Source organism: Zingiber officinale, chromosome 7A (genome assembly GCF_018446385.1).
Source record: "Zingiber officinale cultivar Zhangliang chromosome 7A, Zo_v1.1, whole genome shotgun sequence".
NCBI lineage: Eukaryota > Viridiplantae > Streptophyta > Magnoliopsida > Zingiberales > Zingiberaceae > Zingiber > Zingiber officinale.
Window position 1 is genome coordinate 99,870,396 of NC_055998.1, and position 21,421 is coordinate 99,891,816.

The 21,421-nt window shown below is 39.8% G+C and overlaps 1 protein-coding gene across 1 annotated transcript; it reads right to left on the reverse strand.

Moving 5' to 3' along the window:
• Positions 1 to 67: 67 nt before the first annotated feature.
• On the reverse strand, positions 68 to 2,178 carry LOC122001903 (peptide-N4-(N-acetyl-beta-glucosaminyl)asparagine amidase A-like). Its single transcript, XM_042556886.1, has one exon. The coding sequence runs from the start codon at positions 2,154 to 2,156 to the stop codon at positions 270 to 272; it is 1,887 nt and encodes a 628-aa protein (XP_042412820.1). The 5' UTR covers positions 2,157 to 2,178; the 3' UTR covers positions 68 to 269.
• Between the last annotated feature and the right edge of the window lie 19,243 nt (positions 2,179 to 21,421).

Genomic DNA, 21,421 nt, shown 5'->3' on the forward strand with positions numbered 1-21,421 from the left:
TAATTTGAGTGGGTTTCTTGAAAATAAAGAGGTTTTGCACTGCTGATTAATTTAGGAAAATTCTGGGTGAACACAAACTAATAGGATTGATATAGCTCACATCCAAAATTACATTGTTCATTCCACCAGTAATCACATGTTTTTCTTCAACCAAGCACGTAGCAAAGGTATGTGAGTATAATAGCTAAGCCAGTAACCGATCACACTTAACTTCAAATAGTTGCCAAGATGAAGATTCACAATAACTAGTAGTGATAACTAAGAATCACTTACGAAGATGACGACGATGAGGATGCAGTGGTAGTATCACTTAAAACCAAACCATCTCTAGCAATAACCTTCCTTAAGTAAGAACTATGATCGTCTTCATAGTGGTAAGTTTGCTGAGTGCCTGCTGAACCAGCCAGAACAGAGTGATCCTGAACAAGCATCCATCCATCTGCATCTTGGTGATCTCTTATGGAGCTGAAAGTCTCAACTTTATCGATCAGAACTGTGGTTTTTTCCGACAAGATGTGAGATAGATAAGTCTTCATTGTGTAGGTATTATTGACACCAGATAGAGTTGAACTGACAAACATAAGAGGATATTTAGACTTGTAAGTTACTTGAGTAAGTAAGGTGTTTGGACCCTCTCCTATTCTTACAGTTGTCTTCAACTTTGCCTGCATATAAACTCCCTTCTTGGCGCCATCATCTGTGAAGTTCACCAAACTCTTGAACTTGAGTTTCTGATCCACATCAGTGGTGAGATTTCCAAATGAGGAACTGACCCAACCCAAGAAGCGAGATTCTCTCTGAGCTTTGATTTTGAATTTACCGTTCAGTAAGTTCAATTTCGATTTGCGAGAGATTGAAGTTCTGGGGGCTTGGTATTGAACAAGCTGGGCAGTGACATAAGTAGAGAGTGGATCCAACCAAATGTGCAGATTTGCATCAATGAGCCAAAAGGAGATGCCATCAGTGACACCAACACCAATGTCATGGGACTTGCCATCCAGGAGAAGGCCGAGAAATGGAGTCAACACTATGTTGTATGAGGGAAGATTGAAGGCGCCGAGAGCAACCACTGGCTCCCAAAACAAAGGGTTGATGCCTCCGGTGAAGATGACCGGGAACGGAACAATTGAGCTCACGAAGCTGCCATCAATGGTGGCAAAGACTTCGCGAAATGAGCCGTTGCCCCTTCCAGTGGTGAGGTTGTTCTTCAGAATGTAGGAATTGGGTGGATTGGAGTACCAGAACTCGTCGTTGGAGTGGTAAGAAACATAGATCTCAAGAACTGCCCAGTAAGTATTCCCTGGAATCTGGACGCTCTTGAAATGCACATCGGCTTCGTTCTTGATTCTGAACCAGAATCCGTTTTGGCTGTCGGCGCTAGATATCGGAATAATCAAATCGGATGGTTTTGGGGGAAAAGGCGCCACCTTTGCGTTGTTCTCGATTGAGCCCGATTTGAATGAAGAAAACCCTATTTTTGGCGGAAGAAGAGGCTTCGATGCTCCAAAAATTGTCTGTTCCTGCGTAATTGATTCTTCGTCCGATGTGGGAAGCATCGATCGAGGACGAAATCGCGGCTCCTCACCATCCTCGATGTAGAAATCTAATGATACGTTGACGTGATAAACTCCAGTGAACTCATCGTTGACGATGTTCTCCAGCATCATCGACACCACGCCGCCCTCCTGGCGGCGGAGAAGCGCGTCGTAGCGGGTGACGTCCTTGCGGACGCGCCAGAAGACGCCAGCCTCGGACGGCTCGGCGGTGCTGGTCCGGAGGATCTCGGCGCCATCGAGCCAGACGGCGGCGATGCGGTCGTACTGCTCGCCGGCGCAGGCGACAGATAGGTCCAGCACGACGCGGTCCCAGGGGGGCGGGCAACCCGGCGGCGGCGCATAGGGAGCGGAGGCGGGCGGGCGGCCGTAGGTGTCGGCGAAGTCATGGCGGAGGAGGGTAAGAGAGCAGGAGGGAGACCGCCGGGGGAGGAGGAAATCAGCGCCGGTCGGGCCCAGGTATCGTTGTGGCGGGGAAGCGCGTGGGGCCCGGTGGTAACGGTGGGCGTCATAACGATACGGGTAGGCGAGGGTAAGAAAGTGGGTGGAACTGGAAATGAATACTAAAATTGATAGCAATAAGAAGAGGTCGGGGGAACACATAGTGTTGTGTTGGTGGAGACGAGCGCATAGATGCATAATACGTGCGAGGGGGTTTATAAGATATGATTAAATCAATGAAGGGCAAATTCGTCTATGGACTTTGAAATATTATTTCATATGAGTACAAATTCTATCAATTCATCCTCTTTCAGGACAGAGACTCATCGTGTCTAAGTTGACGTCTAAGGGGTATCTATGCATGTACTTACATTTTGTTGAATATATACCATCTCTATATTAAAATTCACTCCTTCAAACATACTCATATTTAATATTTATTATTATTATTATTAAAATATTTTATATATCATCAAAGAAGTACCACAATACATACGCCCTCCAAATAAGTGAACCTAGTAAATTAAATAAATTAAGTGCTAGGTTTTATTTATTTTGTTGGTTGTTTGATTATTTATTTTATAAGAAACAATAGCTAGACGAAGGTTCGGGCGGAACCCGTTGGAAATTGGTCTGGGTAAGGATCTAATCAATCGGAAGGTAGTCTACTTGACTGAAAGACAATAAGGTTGACCAAAGGGTCTAGTAGACCCGAAGACGACCTGATCGAGTTGGAATGAGTCGAGTCTTAGATAAGTTTTGATTGAGCTTGGGGCGATCAGAGGGTGTCCTGTCAATTGGGAGGTCAAAAACTTATCTCAAAGAAGATCAAGTTTGCAAAGTATCCAAGCGACCAGAGGGCCTCCAGTCGACTGAGAAAGTGCCGATCAAGTTGTATAAAAGGGAAACTGAGGCATTATCTTCCAGCAACTCTTACAAGCATCCATCTATGTGCTAATGGTAAGAAAGTACTCTAAAATCCTGCTCAAGTGTTTTGGGAAGCATCAGGAGGAGTGTCGCGACACTCAGGGTTTCTAGCCGACTCATGACGAGTTTGCTTCTCTTTTATGCTTATTATTATATCATCTATTTTTCATATATGTGATTATCCTTATAACTTGTAAGAAGTTTTTCTACCTCCAAAAGAATCTGGAAAAGAAAAAGACACTAGTGGACGGTAGCTTTGTGTATAACCTTAGATGTACTAAACTTGGGTTGGGAACTAAGTAAATATGATGTTCTTTGTGTTTCTTGCTTTTGTTCTTTAAGTTGCTTTATTCTACTGCGCTGCAAACAACTTATAGAAAAAGAACGAAGCATTTTCAATTATGCTATTCACCACCCATCTAACATTGAACAAGATCCTACACAATAGAGTCAGCTAAGATCATCCTACCATGTGTAGTGAACAATTTGGAGCATTTGATCAATTGGAAGTATCCGCTCTAGTATCCTTGGCTGATATATCAACTATTAGTATGTGGCCGGCATGCACCGAGCATCCCCCTCACCTAGTACCCTAAAACTAAAGGTTAAAATAGAGTGAGTCTCTGGACTAATCATTATGGCCACCAGTATTGTGCATATAGTAATCAACATCAACTGCCCTCAATGTATCCATCCTCCCATCTTCCAAACTGTTCGGATCTCTATAAGTAAAAGAGGCAAACCATCCGTTTATCAGCCTGAAGTGATGTTGTACACATGCCTTACCATAGCCTCAGCTACCCTTGACATCTCTGCCCTCTAGACATCCCCTAGTCAGATCATCCTCGATTAATTGTATCGTGACAACACCCAGCAAACTACTAATCCCCATCTCCTAAGTCCATATCGATCGGCGTATGCAGGAGGGTGCATAGCATCCTCGATCTACCCCTCCTCCTATCCTCCAAGCTATTGACCTTGTTATACCGTCTGCCTCCCCCTTTGTCAGCCATCATAGCCTCCTCTAGTAGTTTATGTTGGGATATGCTCGATGCGGTGTGTGCTAAAACACGTTTCGTAAACATACGCAGTGGAAAATAAAACAATAATAATTCCTAAATTATTACTTCACACACACCACACGCATACAAGGATACAACATGTCAAATATGATGACATAATTAAATTTTACGAAAAGTAAATTTATGCTAGGTGTACCTTACGGATGACCTATAATGAGAAGGACATCAACTGTAGCGACGTTGTCAAACCTCACCTCTATTCATATTCATGCTGAGCTCCTTAAGATAACTCCTTGAGTACAAGCCTCTCCTTTGGAAGTTACTAGCGACGAGCGAAGAAGAGGGATCAAGAGGAAGATGAAGAGAGCACACAAGGAAGAGATTTCTTCCTTGTGGTGTTCATGGCAACAAGAGGGAGCCCCTCTTGTTGGCAGCGGGAAAGAGAGAGGGGGGAGGGAGAGGGAGAGGAGAAGAGAAATTGGTTTAAGATTTTTTAAAAACCTTACAAGCCAATTAATGATCTCATGTCTATAATCTTCTCTCAACCATATCAATATATAGTCCTCATTAATGAGTTGGATTAGAAAGTCCAAATCCAACCCATTATCCCTTAACAAAAACTTAACCCATTAACCCCTTGATTTGGTTCACAACTAAACCAAGTTGGTTCATGACTAATTCATTATTAAACTAAATATGATCCAACTCTTCCATAAGAGATGTGGTTTATCCGCGCTTCCATTGCGATAAATATTTCCATATTTATCTTATGTATGATCCAATTAAACATTTATCTCTTGATCTAAGAATCCTATTCTTTAACTTATTTTACATCTTTTAGAGACTCGTTAGTGTGTGTGACCCAATAGGTTCTCGGTTTATCTCGACCGTCCATAATTAACTACTTAATTATAGAATGATCATGAGTGACACCTAGTAGTACATCATGATCCCCAATTAATCAGAAAATAATAGTTGATCTTAGAATTAATTCTGAATCCTTCAGCAACTATAGTGAGTTGTGCCCCGTTCCTTTCACTCATCTTATACCCACTTGGTTTAGGACATGGTCTTTGTATCTTGTCCCCACTAGGCTGAATACGTCACACTTAGCCCAAATAATACTTCCTCGTTCTACAGATTCAAATTACTCGTACATGTGCACAAGAGTCTCACACTCTTAACATGTGATGCTTTGGCCAAAGACTTTAAGTAATAATCCTAACGAGTGACCATAAGGTATATGTCTCCTCGCAAGGAGCGGTGAATCCTCTATGGGTTATCCAAACACCTTCGGGCACTTCAACTTATACCTAATCATCCTGGGTCCACACCTCAATGAGATGCTTACTTAAGATGTCAAAGTATAAGTTTTCATGACCAAGATGATTTGTATACCTCAAGTCGAAAGAAACTTGCACTCGTGCTGTAGTATAACTTCACAAACATATCTATATATATGTAGAGAACCATATGAAGTCTTACAGCGAGTTACTCCAATGAACTAGTTACTATAACCAGCATCCACGTTTAACTCTCGACATCCCAATATCTCCAGACAGTATGAAAACAGCTGCTTGACCGAACCAAGGAGTATAACCCGTGCTAGTCTTATAGAATTGATGGTATCCAAATGCATCAATTCGACGACTAGAGAAATTTCAATATATTCATAATTGCACATATAGAGATAATTACTAGTTGCGATCCAATCACAAATTCTCTCATACTATGAATTATATTATGAACATTCAGTAAATAAGTTTAAGATAATCAAACATATAATATACACTCAAATAGTAAATCTATACTTATCAAATAAATATAAAAATCGTAAGGAGATTGCCTTAGGACATCCCTCAAATTCTAACACACCCATTTGGCCTAAAGCCAATCACCACGGTGTCCTAAACTGTAAGCACAGATGTGACTCTCAAACTTGCTTTGTGGTAGAGCCTTTGTCAAAGGATCCGCTAGATTCCTTTCAGTAGGAATTTTCTTGAGTTGTATTTTTTTCCTACTAACAATCTCCCTGATCAGATGATAACGGTAAAGCACATGTTTTGATCGCTGATGAGACCTTGGTTCCTTTTGTTTGCGTAATGACTCCAGTGTTGTCACAGTAAACAGGTAATGCTTCAACAATAGATGAAACCACTCAAAGTTCAATAACGAATTTCTTGATCCAAACCGCTTCCTATGCTACTTCGGAAGTTGCAATGTATTCTGTCTCATAGGTAGAATCTGTTAGAACCCCATGGTAGTTTTGATGTGATCAACCAGGTTAGGTTAGGTCATGTTGTGTTTAACCCTTGTGTCTAAGTGTGCAGGAGCTTAGGAATACAAGAAGTTGAGCAGAAGACACAACTAGCAAGAAGGATGGTACGTGAAGGGAATCAATGAGCTCGGTGCATCCGAGGGACGAGGTGCTATGGAAGAGTACACCGGTGGACAAGAATGACGTGCGCAATATTCCAAGGGATGAGAAGCCGGAGCGGAAGCCTTCTCGAGGAGAAGGTCAAAAAATGAGTCTAGGTGAACCCTATTTCGGATGACTGCGATCACCCAGGCGATCAGAGCAACAGAAGAGCGAAAGGAGACTGGAATTACTGCTGGAGACGCCTTCAAAGTGAATTAAAGGTGCCCCCGCACCTTCACTGTGGAAGGTGACTTTCATGGTTGGGAGGCACATTCGATGAACAGTATGAAGGCACCTTCCATCCCTATGGAAGGCACCTTTGACCAGGTTGATTTTAGCCGTTGCTAAAGGATATAGCTTTATCCTTTGACGACTCGCTGGAGGCGCCTTCTAACCCTATGGAAGGCGACTTCAAACCATGGATAAGATTTTACAGGGGTTATAGAAGGACCCCTGGACCTAGGAAATAGATATCAACTCTTGTATTCTTTTCCTAGCAATAGTTTGAGCAATTAACGAGTGAAAGAGGCTTCTCCGCCTTCACCGAATGAGACTGTTAGAGCTTTCATTTTTCCTTGGATTAACCCTGCGCCTCTTCCTTTATTTTCTTATTGTTTATTTTAATTATACTATTGCTGCTAATCTGAGTTGAACGGTTAAGAAAGGTGTTGTTTTACTTTTTGACAGATAAACTCAACCTCCCTCTTGTCGGCCCTAACTGGACCAACATAATTTGCAACAGTGTCTTGCTTGGAACTTTTCCAACTAACTGTGCCTCCATTTAATATGAATATGAATCCAGACTGGGACTTGGAGTCATCCTTGTCCGTCTAGAAACTAGCATCTGTATATCCACATATGGTCATATCACCATCTTCATAAACTAAGAACATATCTTTAGTTCTTTTTAAGTACTTAAGGATCATCTTGACAGTCACCCAATGATCCATTCTAGGATCAGACTAGTATCTGCTCGTAACACTCAAAGCATATGATACATTGGGTCTTGTACATAACATAGCATACATGATAGATCCTATTGCGACGCATAAGGTATCTTATCCATGCAAATCCTCTCGTCTTCTATGTGTGGACACATAGACTTCGAAAGTTGAATTCCATGCCTCATAGGTATGAAACCTTTCTTGGATTCAGACATACTGAACCATTTTAGCACTCTGTCTATATATGTCGACTATGAAAGATCAAGCAACATTCTCTATCTATCTCTATAAATTTTCATCCCGAGGATGTAAGCTACTTCTCCCATGTCTTTCATGGAGAACGTATTAGACAACTAAACTTTAACTGATTATAAAACTGGCACATCATTTCCTATAAGTAATATGTCATCAATATATAATATTAGGAATACGACTACACTCCCACTAACCTTTTGATACACACAAGGTTCATCTAGATTTTGTGAGAAATCAAACTGTTTGATCGCCTCATCAAAATGGATATTCCAACTCCTGGATGCTTACTTTAGTTCATAAATGGATGTTGAAGCTTGCATACTTTATTCTTGTTAACAGATGTGAAACTTTTGGGCTATGTCATATACATATTCTCGAACAAATTTCCATTAAGGAAAGCTATTTTTACATCCATCTATCATATCTCATAATCATGATGAGCTGATGTGGCCAGGAGTATCCGAATAGATTTAAGCATGACCATAGGTGAGAAAGTTTCATCATAATCAATGTCTTGCCTTTGATGATAGCCTTTCGCCACCAACCTTACCTTGTGGGTAATAATATTACCATCCATGTCAAATTTCTTCTTGAAAACTCATTTGCACCCTATAAGCGTAATGCCTTCAGGTGGGTCCACCAAGTTCCAAACTTTGTTTTCGTACATGGAATTCATTTCCGATTTCATGAATGTAAACCACTTGTCCTTTTCTAAACTATTCAGAGTCTCTTCGTAATCAGTAGGTTTCTCATCCTCAATGAGTAATACATCATTCGATTCTCTTACAAGAGATCCATATCTCTCAGGAATATTGTGTGTCCTTCCTGATCTACGAGGAGGTTGTGTCTTAATCGATTGTGGTTCTTGACTAGGCATCTCATTAGTGTTTATTAGAGTCTCTTGAACTTCATCAAGTTCAACCATACTCCCACTTGTTTTTTTGTAAGGGAAATTCATTCTCTAGGAGGTAGCATGCCTTGATACAAACACCTTTTGTTCCAAGGGGTGATAGAATTAGTAATCCTTAATTTCCTTAGGATATCCAATAATTAAACACTTATTAGACTTGACATCCAACTTGTTTGATATAGTCCTCCTCATATAAGAAGGACATACCCATATCTTCAAATAAGATATGAGGGGTTTCTTATTAGTCCATACCTCATATGAAGTAGTTGAGATTGCCTTCGTCGGGACTTTGTTTAGCAAGTAAACAACTATCATGAGTACATAACCCCAAAAGATCTTGGGAAGATCTACACGATCCATCATTGATCTAACCATGTCTAACAAGGTTTGATTACGCCTTTCTGATATACCATTATGTTGTGGCGTATAAGGTGGAGTCCATTGAGACAATATACCATTATCCCTTAGATAATCTAGAAATTCTTGGCTTAAATATTCACCACCTCGATCGGATCGAAGTATCTTAATATTTTTACTAAGTTGTTTCCCTACTTCACTTCTGAATTCTCTAAACTTTTCAAAGGCTTCAGACTTGTGTTTCATTAGATACACATACCCATAACGAGAGTGATCATCAATGAAAGTAATGAAGTAGCTATAACCTCCTAATACATGAGTTGGCATTGGTCCACATACATCGGTATGTACGATCCCAAGTAACTCATCAACTCGTTCACCCTTTTGAGAAAAATGTAACTTTGTCATCTTGCCTTTTAAACATGAATCACATGTATCAAATGTATCTAATTCAAATGATTCAAGAACTACAATCTTTTGCAATTCGGATATATGTTTCTTGCTTATATGGACAAGGCGACAATGTCACGAGTAAGAGGTTAATTGATTATCTATTTGAGCGCATTTATTGCTCTTTTATATATTGAGTACGTCGCTAGATATATCTAATGCGTAGATGCCATTGCATAAAGTTCCAGTGCCATAAAGAACGTCATTTAAGGTTATATAACAACAAATGTTAATAAAAGTTAAATGAAAATCTTTTCTATTTAAGCAAAGAAATAGAAACAATGTTCTTTATTAATGCTGGAACAAAATAACAATTATCTAGTTCTAAGACAAGCCCACTAGGAAAGCTTTAACAAGTATGTTCTGATGGCGACTACAGTAACCTTAGCTTTATTCCTAACTTGCAGACTTGTTTCTCTCTTGACGAGTCTTCTGCTATTCCTTAGCCCTTGTATGTCATTACATATATGTGAGTCACACCCAGTATCCAATATCCAAGTGTTTGAGGAAATAACATGACAATCAATAATGAAAATACCTGAAGAGGATGGAGCATTAGATGCATTATTCTTCTTTACGGACTCAAGATAGATCTTGCAGTTTCTTCGCCAGTCTCCCATCTTACCACAATGATGGCATGTGCTCTTTTATGCCGGTTATATTGTCTTGGCCTTTTTGCTCTTCCCTTTAACCTGATTTTTTGCTTCCTCTTAGAACTTTTCTTGGAGGAGTCTACTAATATCACAGTTTTTTGTTCACCCTTAACAGAAGATTCCACAGTGTTGAGCATATTTATCATCTTGGGGATGGTCAATTCCAAATTGTTCATCTGATAGTTCATCACAAATTGTGAATGACTTTTCGATAAACTATGTAGAATTAAGTCAATACTTAACTCATGATCCATTATAAAATCGAGTGATGCTAAACACTTTATGTAGACATTTATTTTTAATATGTATTGTACTACTGACAAACTCTCCTGTATCTTTGAGCAAAAGAGAAGCTTGGAGACCTCAAACTTTTCGGATCTAGCTTGCTTATCAAATAGCTCATGAAGATGATAGACAATATCATAAGTATCCAAATGCTCATGCTGTTTCTGTAATTCAGGAGTCATAGCGGCTAGTATGATGCAACTAGCAAGTATAGAATCATCCTTATGTTTCTGAAGAGCCAACAGTTGGTCCACAGTTGCATCGACATCAAGACTGGTGGGAAGAGGCTGATCAAGGACATAAGCTAGCTTCTCAGCTTTGAGAACAATTCTCAAATTTTGAAACCAGTCCAAGAAGTTCGACCCAGATCAATTTGTTCGAGTCTAAAATTGAACACAGATTAACAGAAGTTATAATTAAATGATTAACCTAGAAATACAAAAACAAGAATATATAAGAGATATGATTTTATTTATGTAAACAATTTACATAAAAGACCACTTATTTATCAAATTCAAATACTCTTATTTTAAATTCGGGAGATGGTAGATTTTCTCCAAGTGGGTTGATATCCACCATAGATAAGAATAATCTTGACTTTGGCCAATAAGTCATTCTTAGATATAGTGGTAGATAACATATTTACCGATTGCATATCACTTATATGTAACTATCACATTATGCTAGCAATTAATTGATCTTCACATAAATATCGGGTTGTTAATACATTAACAAGTATACATGAAATGCAAATCACCCAACTTCACCTCTATCCATATTGATTATGGCTTTGGCACAACAAATCAACGCTTCAAGTTTAAAACCAACCCGTTAATCATGAGATTGCATCTTTATGATTTGAACATGTTTATTTTCAAGTTGAGCTTGACTTTGGCCAACAATTCAAACAAGAACTTAAACTCTGGTTCTTACCATATTAACGAAAGATGTATGTTTTAATATTGAGTGAAGGATTTATGTCTCATCTATATCATGCAAAATTCTATTTACATGACATTACATGCATGACATAAATGATGACATGACACATCACATGCATGACATAAATGATGACATGACACATCACACATGGCATAACATGACACATCATACATATACATATGGTAAGATCTAATCACATCACACGCATGACAAATCTAATCATGTCATAATTAATGCATCTACATGGCATACAATATGATATGTTTATTACATAAATTTACATATGCTATAATTCTATTTTGAAAATAAAAATAAGTTATAAATATGATCAAGATTTATCTAATCAAATTAGGAAACCAATTTCCAAATTTAATTAACATATCTCATCTAGAATCTTTCTATCAATCAAGAATCTTTAATTATTTTGAAACAAAATTTCAAATTAATTTTTTAACCATTTAATAAATAAATAATTAATATTTCTTAATTTATTATAGAATAAATTAAATCTTGATTTTGTATGATTTTTCAAATCTTTCCAAATTTGGTATTTCCTCACAATTTAGAAACTTTATAAAAATGAAATATTTTAATAAATCAAAAAATTCTATAAAATATTAATTGTATAATTTAATTTAGAATATCTCAAATCTGTAATTTTTATGATTTTTTAAATCTTTCTAAATTTAGTATTTCCTAACAATTTATGAAAAATTTCAAAAATAGAATATTTTAATAAATCTAAAAATTCTAGAAAATATTAATTCTATAATTTAATTTAGAACATCTCAGATCTTGATTTTTTATAAAAAATTTCAGAATCTTTCCATATTTCGTATTTCCTAACAATTTAGGAAACTTTCCAAAAATAGAATATTTCTTAAAATTTAAGAAAATTCTAGAAATGATAATTTCTAAATTAATAGAATATTTCTAAATTTAATTTTCTGAAATTATATCAGAAGCTTTCTAAAAATAGAATTTCCTAACAATTTAGGAAACTTTCCAAAAATAAAAATCTTATAATTCTAGAAAAATTCTAATACTAATTACAACACAAATTACAAACCGTAAAATAATTTTATGTTCATGTCGAAGCACGATCAAGCTCTGATACCACTGTTGGGATATGTCCGATACGGTGCGTGCTAAAACACGCTTTGTAAACATGTGCAGCGGAAAATAAAATAATAATAATTCCAAAATTATTACATCACATGCACTACATGCATACAAAGATACAATATTCCAAACATGATCGCATAATTAAATTTTACGGAAAGTAAATTTACGCTAGGTGTACCTTACGGATGACCTGTAACGAGAAGGGCATCAACTGTAGCGACGTTGTTGAACCTCGCCTCTATTCGTATCCATGCCGAGTTCCTCAAGACAACTCCTTGAGTACAAGCCTCTCCTTCGGAAGTTACTAGCCACAAGCGAAGAAGAGGGATCAAGAGGAAGAGGAAGAGAAGCACACAAGGAAGAGATTTCTTCCTTGTGGCGGTCACGACAACAAGAGGGAGCCCCTCTTGTTGGCAGCAGGAAAGAGAGAGGGGAGAGGGAGAGGATAAGAGAAATTGGGTTAAGTTTTTCCAAAAAAACTTACAAGCCAATTAATGATCTCATGTGTATAATCTTCTATCAACCATATCAATATATAGTCCTCATTAATGAGTTAGATTAGAAAGTCCAAATTCAACCTATTATCCCTTAACCAAAAATTAGCCTCTTAACCCCTTGGTTTGGTTCACAACTAAACCAAGTTGGTTCATGACTAATTCATGATTAAACCAAATATGGTCCAACTCTTTCATAAGAGACGTGACCCATCCGCGCTTCCATTGTGACAAATATTTTCATATTTAACTTATGTATGACCCAACTAAACATTTATCTGTTGATCTAAGAATCCTATTCTTTAACTTGTTTTATGTCTTTTAGAGACTTGTTAGTGCGTGTGACCTAATAGGTTTTCGGTTTATCTTGGCCATCCATAATTAACTACTTAATTATAGAACGATCATGAGTGACACCTAGTAGTACATCATGATCGCCAATTAGTCGAAAAACCAAAGTTGATCTTAGAATTAATTCTGAATCCTTTAGCAACTACAGTGAGTCGTACCTCGTTCCTTTCACTCATCTTATACTCTCTTGGTTTAGGACATGGTCTTTATGTCTTGTCCCCACTAGGTTGACTATGTCACACCTAACCCAAGCAATACTTCCTCGTTCTACGGATTCAAATTACTCGTACATGTGTACAAGAGTCTTGCACTCTTAACATGTGATGCTTTGGCCAAATACTTTGAGTAATAATATTAACGAGTTGCCATAGGATATACATCTCCTCACAAGGAGGGGTGAATCCTCTGTGGGCTATCCAAACACCTTTAGGCACTTTAACTTATACCCAATCATCCCGGGTCCACACCTCAATGAGATGTTTGCTTAAGATGTCAAAGTATAAGTCTCCATGACCAAAATGACTTGTATACCTCAAGTTGAAGGAAACTTGCACTCGTGCTTCAGTAAAACTTAACATACATATCTATATATATGTAAAGACTCATGTGAAGTCTTACAGTGAGTCACTCCAATGAACTATTTACCATAACCAGCATCCAAGTTTAACTCTCGACATCCCAATGTCTCCAGCAAATGAGAAAATAGCTGCTTGGTTGAACTAAGGAGTATAAACCATGCTAATCTTATAGAATTGATGGTGTTTGAATGTATCAATTCGACGACTAGGAAAATTTTAATATATTCATAATTGCACATGTAGAGATAATCACTAGTTGCAATCTAATCACAAATTCTCTCATGCTATGAATTATATTACAGACATTCAGTAAATGAGTTTAAGACAATCAAACATATATATACACTCAAATAGTGAATCTATACTTATCAAATAAATAGAAAAAATCATAAGGTGATTGTCTTAGGACATCCCTTAAATTCTAATAGTTTATGTCTCTGATCACCTCTGGAGGTTAGTTCATGACCTCTGATCACATCTGCGTGCCTTTGATCAACCTATCTACATTGATGTCCACTATCCTCATCTGCCCATCCTCTCAATTGGTCCATTATTCTAACCGCATCAGTAATCCTCTGCACAGTCATACTCAGACTAGAAGTCAAAGACATGTAATCAATTTTTTGTTTTCAAAATGTTTAGGACATGATAAAAGACCTTGTGTAGCCATCAAAAGTATATCCTTACGATGTAAAATAACATGACCAAAATGTATACCCTCTCATGTCTCAAAAGTATACCCCTCTCAAACAAAATGTATACCCTTGCACAAAATGTGCACTCTCTAATCTATCAAACTCAGGTATCTATCATGTCCCCTCCTAACTGATACCAACTGATACGAGTTATGAAGAATGGATCCATTTTTTAGTAAAGGAGGAGGGAAGGTTAGACGAGCAACAATGCTCGTATATGCTTGACAGGTATAGACTGACCGAGCGAAAGAGTCCGATCGAGCGTCTAGGTTCGGCAGGCCGAGACAAGCCGAGCAGGAATAGCCGGTCGAGCAGAAGAAGCATTTAGCTCCACAAGCAAACAAGGCACATTATGCTCGACAGGTAGAGACCGACCGAGCGAAAGAGGCTGGTCGAGCGTCTAGGTTCGACAGGCCGAGACAGGCCGAGCAGGAGTAGCCGGTTGAGGAGAAGAAGCATTTAGCCCCATAAGCAGACAAGGCACATTATGCTCGGCAGGTAGAGACCGACCGAGTGAAAGAGGCTAGTCGAGTGTCTAGGTTCGGCAGGCCAAGACAGGCCGAGCGAGAACAGCCGGTCGAGTATAAGAAGCATTTGGCCTCACAACAAACAAGGCACAGTATGCTCGACAAGTGAAGGCCGACCGAGCGAAAGAGGTTGGTCGAGTGTCTAGGTTCGGCAGGCCGAGACAGGCCGAGCGAGAACAGTCGGTCGAGCAGAAGAAGTATTTGGTCCCGCAACAAACAAGGCACAGTATGCTCGACAGGTGAAGGCCGACTGAGCGAAAGAGGCCGATCGAGTCTTACATCGTTTGACTTTTCATAAACTCTGGCATATAAATCATATGTATATACTTTGTGATTATACAAGGGCTTAACTAATTTGGTGGGAAATGTCTTCTAGAAGCTTGTGCAGGTTTGCTAAACGACAAAGAAGGTACATCTGTGGTACAATAAAGATTCCTTAAACTAATTTTACAAGTGGTGCTTACGTCATCTCATAACAAACTTCAACAAACCGGGGTCCACCTCATGACTGTGGAGGTCAAGTGAAGTGGTATAAAAAGGGGAATCCTCTCCACTGGCCAGGTAAGTAATCATTCATACACAACATAAACCCTAATTTCCATCTTCCACATTACTCCTTCTCCTCGCTGGAAACTAACTTGAGCATCGGAGGGCTTGGCCAGGGATTCCCACCCCGGTCTTAGGTCACTAACGCTTTGTCGGTTAGTCTCATTGTGTGCAGGATCGCGAGATCGTTTCATCCATCGGACTGACGATTTTCTACTGACCCTAAGAGACATCTCACCGGCGTTCCCTTTCATGAGGTATCATTCGTAAAATCCAATTTGGTTTTCTCGGATCGGTTATCTTGTCTTCAAGTGTGAGTAAGGTTTGCTGTGGTTTTCTCGAATCTTCTCTTGTCATCGGTATCCGAATCTGCCATCATCCATCGCCGCCGAGTGTTTCATGTCGCAAGCTCTCAAACAGGATTAAATTTGACGTCGTCTGTGAGAAATTTCACCGAATATGAGATTGCAAGATGTAAGATGCTGGAAAATCGAACCTACTCACTATTAGTAGGGAAGATCTAGATTTCTTATTAACACTCATGTGCATAAGGCTCTACAACAACAACAACAAGCTCATACTGGAGCTACTCTGCCAGTAGCTCATAATCCGATGATCTCGACTACTGATCGATGAAAGGAAAGAGAGTTGGAAGAAGAAGATTGTGTATATATTGCTCCGGCCACTGCTCCTCCGACTAGACACCCTCGAGCCTTTCTTCGTACTCCTGTCGAGCAGGGAGGACGAAGGCCAGTATTTCAAGAATCCTCTGGCGAGGTACTGGACAAGGAGAAGCGCAAAGCTAAAATGATGGTGGCCAGTGATAGCTCACCAGAGAGAATTATTTCTCCATTTTCTCAAAGTATACTGGATGATCCACTTCCTAAACGATATCAAAATTTTCAAATCGGCGAATACACTGGAACCACATATCCAGAGGATCATTTATTAAAATTTGAGAATGTAGCATTATTACAATAATTTTTTGATAGAGTAAAATGTCGGATGTTCCTTACAGCACTCGGAGGAGCTGCTCAACGCTGGTTCAAAAGATTGCCTGAAAATTCTATCCGAAGGTTTAAAGATTTCAAGAAGGTTTTTGTACACCATTTTTCCAGTAACAAGAGGTATCATAAAACTCCCTAGAGCTTATTCTCAATTAAATAAGGATCTAAAGAGGCTATCAGAGCCTACATTAAGAGATTCAATCAGGTAGCTATTGATGTACCCAATGCTACTACTGAGATATTGGGAAGTACTTTCTCAGGGCTTGAATGATAATAATTTTTTTAAATATTTGGTGAGAAATCCTCCTGCAAATTTTAACTCATTAATTGAACGCGCTACTAAATTTATTAATGTCGAAGAAGCTCAGGCTGCACGCAGAGAAAAACACTACAACAAAAACTGCAAACGACAACACCCCTACGACAACGGTTTTAAGAGAAAGCGTTGCGTATTTGCTCAAAGACAACGGTTTTTGCCAAAACCGTTGTCTTTGAACTCCCCATTAAATATAAAAGACAACGGTTTTGGCAAAACTGTTGTCATTGAGCAATATTTTTTTAAAACGACAACACTTTTTACAACGGTTTTATAAACCGTTGTCTTTATCCGCCTTTTTAGCATCTACGACAACAGTTTTGAAAAAATCGTTGTAATTGAATTTGGTCATTTTCCCCCCTCGCTGTTTTCCTTTCCCTCGCTGTTTTCTTTTCGGCTCCGTGTTTTTCCTTCGCGCTCCCGAACCTAAGGCAATTTTCTTTCCCTCCCCTGATACAATCTCTTCACGCCATCCCGTCGACCACTGGATCTTCCTCCACAACGGTGTACTCTCCTCTCTCTCTCATTCTCACCCTCACTCTTGATTTATCTGTAAAATACCAGAAAAGGGCGGATAATAATAAGAGAATTTTCCAAAATTTTTAGAAATTTTTCGGGAATTTTTCGGAGCTTGTATGGACGAGTTTACAGGGATGAAAACTATGCCCCGGGAAAGCCTGTTTGGGTTATCCTGTTTAAACGAGGAAAAGTTTTATTTTTATTATTTTTTTCTTTTTATTTTCTCTCCCCGTGTGCCCTAACCGACGCCATTTTCTTCTCTTCTTTTTCCCCTTGCGCCGGTTCCCTCTCCCGATCCTCTTCTCCTCTTCTCCCTCGCACGCACGCCCTCACTCCCTCTGCCGCCGGCGACAAGAGCCACCTCTCCTCTTCGCTGGCCGACGCAGACCCGGACTCCTATCTTCTGCCTTAGCGACGGCCGCCGCCTTGAGACCTAGATCTATCTCGGCCGTTGAGATCAGGACGCGCCACCGCCTTCTCGTGTCGCCCCGGTCGCTATAGTCGACGCCGACTCCTGCCGCCCTCCTGAGCCTTTCCTTCGATCGCCGAGAAGAGTCCTTTACCTCTGCCTTAGCGTCGTCTGGCATTCTCCCATCTCTGCTGACGACGCCACTCCCGCTGAGCAGCGCCGGTTGCCGCTCTCTGTGAGCCCTAGCTTGTGCCCAGGCACGACCATCCCGCGGCCACTACAGCCTGTCCTCGTGCGCTGCCCTGTTGATCACCGCCGACTCCTTGTTCTTGAGCCATGCCACCTGAGCCAACAAGGTGAGATTGTGCCCGAAGGATTTGGATTGGTGGAGCACCCGATTGTTTGATCTCAGGCTGTGGTGTTGTTTCTTATTTCCAGCAGGACCTCTAGCTTGTTCCGGCAGCCAACATCTTCGACTTTGGATCAACAGTGATACATTCAAATTGAGGTGAGGTTTGTTTTGTTTTCGGGTTGATGCAGAGTGATAATATTGTAGTAGTGGATTATTTTAATTTGTTGAGGAGAAGGAGATGTGTAAGGAATATGCATATGATATTTTTATATAGAATGGAAACCATATTTTATTTTATTGTGTTGATAGATTAGTGGTTGATGGTGGTTTATTGATGGTGGGTTGAGTGATTCATGGTGGTTATTCAATTTAATGGTTGTTATTCGGAACATAGAATTGATTATCAGATGTGAGAGTTTGATTGTTGGATTAGAGATGATTTATGTATAAAATTAATCTTGTGAAAGAATTATGGATTCATTGTTTAGTTGAATTTATTTGTTGGATTGTTAGTTTATATCTTGTTTAGAGAATTGAAGCATGTAAACCGAGTTGATTACATGGATCTAAGTAGAAGTTGTGATTCAATTATGACATGTTGATTTGGGTGACACAGGACTTTGACGCGAGACGAGTATCTTGATGTCGGATTTGGACTGGATACGATTCTTCTATATCGGAGGCGGGTACCTTGACTTATCTTTTTGATATGTCTTGTTGATATGTCTAGTAGGTCATAGCTTTTAGTAATAATTATGTTCGTCATTGTTTCGGTATGTCACTTTTGGATACCTGTAACATGCTTGTTTGCTCACCTGATATGCATTTTATGCTAGTACCCACATGATTATATATATATATATGCTCAGAGAAGTAGTGACATACCATGCTTGTTATGTTCAGGGCCTAGGTTTTTGATATCCTATCTGACCTGTGTACTTTAGATCTTCGTATTTGACCATCGATATTATGATACTCATTTTATGTATATGGATATGGTTATGCTGATCAGTTTATTGCCATGCTTAGTGTCATGCATCATGTTTGCATGCTGCGCGATTGTCGGCTCCACTATGGTTGAGCACATCGCCAGTTACATGTACTGCACACACCACCACTCATGGGTTAGTGGTATATTAGACAGGTGTGTGGCGGTTCTGCTGTTTGGCTCCGTTGGTCTGAGGACTCAGCGTGGTAGCCGGCAGACAGTTCCGCTCTATTTGTCTCCGCTGGCATTTAGTGTAGCAGCGTGGTAGCCGGCAGACGGTGGACTCTGTTTGGCTCCGTTGGTCAGGTGACTCAGCGTGGTAGCCGGCAGAGATACCTCCCCGTCATCGTGTACCGGGAGATGAGAGCATTGAGCTCCCCCATTTATGATTTGGGGTCAGAGGACAGGAGTACTCCGACAGCATTCCGTCCACTCACTCACTCATCAGGTGTAGTGATGGTAGAGTGCACGGTTGTCACAACCCTACTCACTCGGTCTCACCATTGTGTGTGAGATGACTGACTGGCGTCAGGGGTGACCAGGACACATCATTGGCATCATACGCATTTATGCATTTACTGCTTGTGTTTGCTGCACTTATATGCTGCAATTTGGATGGATGCATATGTTTTACATGCATACAGGATTTATGACACTTCCGGTCTGACGACCTGATTATTCTGATAGGTGGCCCTGGTGAGTACAGTACTCTTCAGCCTTTTCTATTTTGCATTATCTTCTTTTGTTCAGGAGATTGTACTCCATAGTTATTACTATTTGTTATAGTTTACTATACATGTCAACTAGGTATCTGCTGAGTTGTTGAACTCACCCCCGTGGACACTATCTTTTTCAGGTACTAGGTTGTTTATGCAGACGCTTGGAGTATCCTGGCTGTCGATCCCCACATCACATCAGAAGACATGTCTTCGCGTTTGTGTACTTTTACTTCGGTATTTATAATTGGTGTATTTAGCTTTGTGTTCCGATTTTATTTCTGGAATTGTTATATTGTTGTGTTGTGTTGTTGTGTGTTGTAAGCCTAGCCGGCTAGCAGTGATTTATTTGGTTTTGTATGGGCTAGTATTTTATGTTTTTCCGCTGTATTGGTTTTGATTTCAGCCGAGTGGGCTGTTTAAAATATATATAACTGCGTGATTGTTGTTATACTTGTCCAGCCGTGTAGGCTGAGATTATTATCTACGTGGTTGTGTATATATTCCAGCCGCATGTGGTTGATGTATATTGTGTCTGTAGAAATGCTTCAGATTGTCACCCGTACAGGGGAGGTGCTGTCGAAATTTCTTCGGACAGGGATTTCCTCGGGGCGTGACATTATCTACCTTTGCCTCCTAAATGTTTGAGATGAGCCATGTCCTTGGTGCGCTCCTTGCATCTTCCCCTCTTCTGGCATAAGCTTGGACTCGCTGCCTGCGTGCCAATGCAGGTAGCACCAACTTCGTCATTGACAGGAGCGACGATGCGATCTTCATCACCTTCTCCGGGACGCAAGCCGTCGCTTCGTCGTCTGGCCTTGGCAGAGGGTTCTTCGAACCTGTTTCCCTATATAGCAACACACACGACATCTTCGCACCGCTGGGAAGAGGCGAGGAGGATGACGACGGGAAGCCGCAGCCGATGCTCCTCCAGGCCAGTGCCCTCCGCTTGTTTATGAGCTTGTACCACACCTCCGAGTTCCAGGTCTGCGCTTGATCTTTTTTTCCTTAGATTAGGGTTTCCTCTGCTTCAGATTCAATCGAATTAGGGTCATTTTTTTAAAAAATAATTCACCAAATCATCTTAATCATATCATTAATTGAATATGTCGATCATTTTCCACGAGATTTGTTCCTCTAGTTTTTCTTAATGACTTCTTAGATCAGAGAAGAACATGAAAACATACGTCTGTTTCGCATGTAAGCAAGCTTCTTCTGCAGGGTCTATGGCAGACTGCAAAGGCATCAGGATTTTAGCCATGGCATCCTTGTTTATTGTTGTTTCTGTTCATGTCTATAGAACTACAGCAGAGTCGGAGATGCATATTTCTACATTATATGCTCCAAGAAGACTGCCCATTTTCTAACAAAGAGAGTCAACAAGTTTCAGTCAAAATAGGCTAATTTTTCCATGCCTGGAGAAGGCAGCAGAATCTTTGATGTCCTAGTAAGTTTGATATGCTTTCCATCATAAAATTAGCATGTGACCTCTTCGATACTCCTTTTGTTGTTTAGTTAGTATTAAGATAAGAAGTTCTGATTTTAAATCATTAATTAGTATTAGGATGACGCCGAAGCCGCTGGACTACAAGTTGCTGAATGAGAATGTGAAGAAAGTTGCATATGCTGTCAAAGGGGAG